The sequence below is a fragment of the Helobdella robusta genome, assembly GCF_000326865.2.
Source record: "Helobdella robusta unplaced genomic scaffold HELROscaffold_33, whole genome shotgun sequence".
NCBI lineage: Eukaryota > Metazoa > Annelida > Clitellata > Rhynchobdellida > Glossiphoniidae > Helobdella > Helobdella robusta.
In genome coordinates this window covers 1,661,277-1,666,921 of record NW_008704623.1, presented here as the reverse complement: position 1 = coordinate 1,666,921, position 5,645 = coordinate 1,661,277, and the positions used below count along the sequence as shown (strand labels likewise).

The following is a 5,645-nucleotide window of genomic DNA, read 5'->3' as shown; positions in this document are numbered from 1 at the left end:
AATTTTATTGGTCACAAGACTGCGAAGATTGTTTTAACTTGATAAAAGATTATTTATGTTCTCAACCAATTTTAGCCATTTACGATCAAAACAAAAATACTTATATTGAAACTGACGCCAGTTATAAAGGAATAGGAGCTACTTTAAAACAACAACATTCTGATGGTATGTTACATCCTGTTGCTTACTTTTCAAGAAAGTTATCAGAAAAAGAAAAGAAAATGGACATTATCCATCTTGAATGTAAAGCTATCAAAGACGCAATAAAGTACTGGCAATATTACCTGATTGGTCGGGAATTTATTGTGTGTAGTGACCATAAACCTTTAGAGAATTTAAAAACAAAAAGTAGAACAGATGAAATATTGGGTGATTTGATACACTATTTGTCTCAATTTAATTTCAAAATTATTTATAAAAAAGGAAAAGAAAACTTGATGGCTGATTTACTTTCTCGATCACCAGTATTAGAATATTTTGAAAATGATGATGCAGTTCAAGTTGTCAATCTAATTGAGAGACCTGAAATTGTTCAGGATCAAAACGATAACAGAGCTGTATTAAGCACTGCCAAGAAAACTGAAAAACGCCATGGTATTATCTACAAAAAATTGAATGACAAAGCAAGGATATTTGTTTCTGAGAGATTTGGTTTAAAAATAATTAAAAAAGTACATGAATATTATGGACATATTGGAGCTGGAAAATTAAGAGAAAAGATACGACCATTTTATTATTTTAAAAAAATTCGATCAACTAATAGACGAATTTTGTAAAAGTTGTGTCATATGTTTAGAAAACAAAAGCAGAAGAAGCAGAATTATAGGATTAATGTCAAAATTAGGCCCTGCAACAGAACCATTTCAAATTATGTCCATTGATACAGTTGGTGGTTTTGTCGGTAACAGATCACCAAAGAAATACATGCATATTTTAGTGGACCATTTTAGTAGATATGCTTGGATCTCCACTACGAAAAATCAATGTGCAACAGATTTCATAAATTTAATTCACCCAATTGCTAAAAAAAATAATATCAAAATACTTTTAGCTGACCAGTACGCTGGAATTAATTCTTCAGAATTCAAAAAGTACCTCAACCAGATGAACATTCAAGTAATTTTTACATGCGTAGATTGTCCTCAATCAAATGGACTAAATGAAAGACTAAATCAAACACTGGTTAATAGAATAAGATGTAAAATAAACAGTGGAACAAAACAGGCATGGTCTACCATTGCAGATGAATGCGTCAAAGAATACTATCGTACAATCCATAGTTCTACAAAATTCGAACCAGAATACTTATTGTATGGCACAAGGTCAGCTATCATCCCAGATGACTTACCAGAAAGCGATATAATAGCAGATAGAATGCAAGCATGTAAGAATTCCCAGCAAAACTTTGAAATGAACAAAAAACGAATTGATAAAAATCGACAAGAATATGAATTTAAAGTGGGCGACCAAGTCTATATCCAGAATGGTAATAGACTCAACCGAAGTAAGATGGATAAAATAAGAGTTGGTCCGTTTAAAATTCTCAAGAAAGTTTCTTCATCGATTTTTGAAGTAGACTGTGGAAGAAAAAAAAAACAATCTAATCTTTTTCATATTAACAAATTGTCACTTTATATTCCTCAAAAAGTAACGTGAAGGGGGGAGATGTAAATGTAACCACATTTATGTATTTATTTCATATCTATGATATTCAATATCTTTGATATATGTTTGATCTTTGTTTGGGTTTCGATAAATGTGCTTCGATAAATGTGCTGCACCACGTGATTGACATATTTTATAATTTATTTGATTTATGAGTTTCGTATGAATAAGCCTGTAATTGATTACTGTTTTACAGGTATGTTTTCTTTAATTTATATCTCTGTATTATTTTATATTATTTGATTATATGACATTTAATTTGTTTGAATAAACTGTTTTACAGATTAATAAATCAGGTTTATTTAGAAACAATCTTACATATATATATATATGTGTGTGTGTGTGTGTGTGTGTGTGTGTGTGTGTCTGTGAGATGATTGTGGTGATTAAGATGATGATGATTATGTTGTAACATCCTTATCAAACTCAAAGATAATGCTCTTGCTATAAGAGGTGTTATTGAGACGAAGATTGTATGTATGTATCCATGTATGTTTGTATGTTTGTATTTTCAAATGTTTGTTTGTATATAAATTTGTATGTATGTTTATTTGTATGTATGTATGTGTGTTGTGTTAAACTAAAATTGTATGCATTGATAAAATGCCTTTAAAAAAATAATTGCGTTAAGGAAGGTGTCGTCTGTTGAATGTGATGTTGTATGCATTGTCGGATTGAAAACCCTAGCGATTAAAAAGACTAATAAATAAAACACCACGAAATAAGGAGTTGATTTGTGCGGGCTGTATAAGAAACTGCGATAACTATTCTGATAGGTATTCGGGCTGCTGATGAGTCCCCGGTAGGGACGAAACACGTGTCCAGCCTATCCAAACGAATACAATTCTTTTCTTTTCCCGCTCACTGCTCTTCTGGTTCGGTGTTCTCATCATCAAACGCAACCGCAACAGTATTAACTTTCTTTCTTTCTCTCTTTCTCTCTAATATTCTTTTTTTCTCTCTCTTTCTCTCTCTGAATATTTATTTTTTGCGTATGTAGTTTTGATGTTAAATAAATATGTACAAGTTTTTTGCCATGACGAAATAAAAACCGTTCATAAAACATTTCTTTTAACTCTAATAATTCAATTTTAACTCATCGTCTGCTGTTAAATTACATTATCGCTCATCGACAAGAAACAAAGAATAAATAATTTGATGACGCAAGAGATTACGCTGCTAGGGCGATGTCGAACACTCGGGGATTCAGACGCTTTCTATATAAGCGCGCGCCAATTTTCCAAACCAACAAACAATTTTACATTTAAGACATATAAATAATTAAATCAGAAATAACTTCTTAATTAATAATTATTAATTCATAATAAATAGAGATTTATAAAATTTAAAAAAATGTTCAAGACAGGTATTTTCCTCTACTACGCCGTACTATCAGTCATTTCGTTGTTCAACGTTCCAAGCAACGTAGCAGCTAACCCAGCTGCTGCTGACGTCACAGCAGCTACAGTAGCTGCCCCAGTCAGCTGCTGCCGTCTGAGAGCCCTTTCCGCTTCCGTCTGCTTCTACCAGCAGCGTGTAGCAGCTGTCGGTCCTGCTGCTAAGTCGATTTTTAGACGGCCAGCTTTCGATGAGTTCAATGGGCTGTGTGTCATACACAGTGATGGCGGTGATGATTCGAGGTCGGTTCGTTTGGGCAGTGATGATGATGATGATAATAATAATTATTATTATTATATTTATTATTATTACCAAATGCATTTATCCATAGGCTGGTGTCGCATCATAATTTGCCACGAAATAATTCACTGAAATTATTTCTCAAACGATTCCAGATCTTACGAATCTTCACAGAGTGACGAGAGCCGTGACGTCATAAGTAGGGATGTGCCGTGGAAAAGATTCGGCGGGAAATACTTTCCTAAATTTGTGAAAAAATCAGACGAGTACCACCTCCCCATGTACGTCGAAGCCTGGGGGAAATAAAAAATGGCGGGAGAATACAAAATGGTGGAAAAAACAAGATGGCGGAAACAATAGTTACTTTATTGAATATTACTAAATAAACTTTATAACAATTTAGTCATTTTGTTGTGTTTTTTATCGGCAGGTTTTCTCTGATTAGTTTTGAAAATAAAGATGTCAACTATTGCTTCAGTATAGTGAATGCATGAATGGATGGACGAGCTAACGAATGAATGAATGGATGGATGGATGGATGGATAAGTTAATGATAGAATGAATTAATATACAAACATAAAGGTGAATAAATGAATGATTAGTTGATTGGTTAACTGATTGGTTGACTGATCTGAAAATTAGAGGTAAAAATTTTTTCTTTCAAAAGACACGGACGTTGATATCAACGAGAATGCGAATGATTATGAACGTTAAAAATTGTTCAACAAGATAGGCTAAAAATTGAATATTGCCTTTCACTCGAAAATCCTTTCACGAAAAAGCTAATAAAATCTGCAGAATGTAATAACGTTGAAAATAAAAATAGGTCCACCAAATAAATAATTAATTAGTTACTCAATCAATTAACCAACTAACCAGCCATCTAACCAGCAAACCAATCAATTACTCAATTAACCAATCAACCAACCAATCAACAGGCAGCCAATCAAATCTTTGAAAATCACATAATTTTAATAACACCCCAAAAAGTGAACTCCGGGTGCGTGTGTATCGCCCTATCCCCATACATATCCCTGATGGATAACCTTTGACCTCTCCGTGCCCTCACAATCGTAAACACGGAACACTGCTTGTATACGCTGTGGGAATCGGGGTAATAATTTGGGATTTCTTTAAGTTGCTCCGTCTCCAGACATTTGGCCTTTACCTGTTTCAGTGAATGAAATGTATTTTGGCGCGAAAAGTGTAGCTAGTTTTTGGCGGGAAATGTGTTTAGTTTTGGCGGGAAAATATACTTGATTTTGGCGGGAAATTAATTTTGTGCGGCTTGTCAACGCTATTATTTTTTTGGATAGAAGTGCGAATGTTGAAGAACATCTTTAGTTGTTCAATTGTTATAATGAGAATAATATTATTCATAATTTATGATAATAGTATTTATAATTTAGTATAATAATATTCATAATTTACAATAATAATATTCATAATTTATAATTATAATATTCATAATTATAACCTTGTTTTCGAGCATGACGCCAATGGACCAACGCCACTTAACATCATGGAATAATATCTGAAAGATTTATGATAATAATAATAATCAAAATATTAATAATATTAATAATAATAATAATTACTACTATCATCACCCTCACCGACATCATCATCATCTTCTTCATCACCATCATCATCACCACCATTGGTGGAACCTGTGCATAGACGATGTACAGCCCGTTTTGCTTGAGCCACACGTGTCCAGTATCGCTACTACTACTACCGCCACCACCACCATCGTCATCGCCACCATGGTATTTGAAATAACTTTTTATCATCATCCTGTCGCGGCTACCAACCCCCTTCCCCAGTAGTATGTCCTTATCAATTCGCCAAAAGTTTAGATTCGTGAGCCCTTAAAAATTATTATCAGTATTATTTATAATAATAATAATTATTATATTATTATTATTATTATCGTCGTATTAGTAGTAGTAGTAGTAGTAGTAGTAGTAGTAGTAGTAGTAGTAGTAGTAGTAGTAGTAGTAGTAGTAGTAGTAGTGGTATTATTATTATTATTATTATTATTATTAGTAGTAGTAGTAGTAGTAGTAGTAGTAGTAGTAGTAGTGGTGGTGGTAGTAGTAGTAGCAGCAGTAGTAGTTGTAGTAGTAGTAGTAGTAGTAGCAGCAGTAGTAGTTGTAGTAGTAGTTGTTGTAATAGTAGTAGTAGTAGTAGTAGTAGTAGTAGTAGTAGCTGCAGTCATACATAGTATTATTGTTCGCAGTAATAATAATAGTAGTAGTAATAACTTGAAACTTCTGAAGTCTTATATTTGGTGGCGTTAAAATTCGGCTTGAGCTGAATGGCAGGCAAAATGGCGATCA

General features: G+C 33.1%; 2 protein-coding genes across 2 annotated transcripts in view; one reads left to right on the top strand and one right to left on the bottom strand.

The window, feature by feature from the left end:
* Positions 1 to 3,018: 3,018 nt before the first annotated feature.
* On the top strand, positions 3,019 to 3,609 carry HELRODRAFT_175419 (hypothetical protein; the record flags this gene model as incomplete). Its single annotated transcript, XM_009022847.1, has 2 exons — positions 3,019 to 3,305; positions 3,459 to 3,609. 2 exons carry the CDS (start codon positions 3,019 to 3,021, stop codon positions 3,607 to 3,609), a joined length of 438 nt encoding a protein of 145 aa, XP_009021095.1.
* Positions 3,610 to 3,985: 376 nt separating this feature from the next.
* Positions 3,986 to 5,645, bottom strand: part of HELRODRAFT_192480 (hypothetical protein) — a gene marked incomplete at its 5' end in the record, with an annotated part of 2,612 nt that continues 952 nt past the window's right edge. Inside the window, 4 exons of the mRNA XM_009022846.1 lie at positions 3,986 to 4,471; positions 4,781 to 4,837; positions 4,974 to 5,173; positions 5,571 to 5,619. Coding sequence (XP_009021094.1) covers positions 4,265 to 4,471; positions 4,781 to 4,837; positions 4,974 to 5,173; positions 5,571 to 5,619 — 513 coding nt within the window. The 3' untranslated portion in view covers positions 3,986 to 4,264. The remainder of the gene's footprint in view (positions 4,472 to 4,780; positions 4,838 to 4,973; positions 5,174 to 5,570; positions 5,620 to 5,645) is intronic.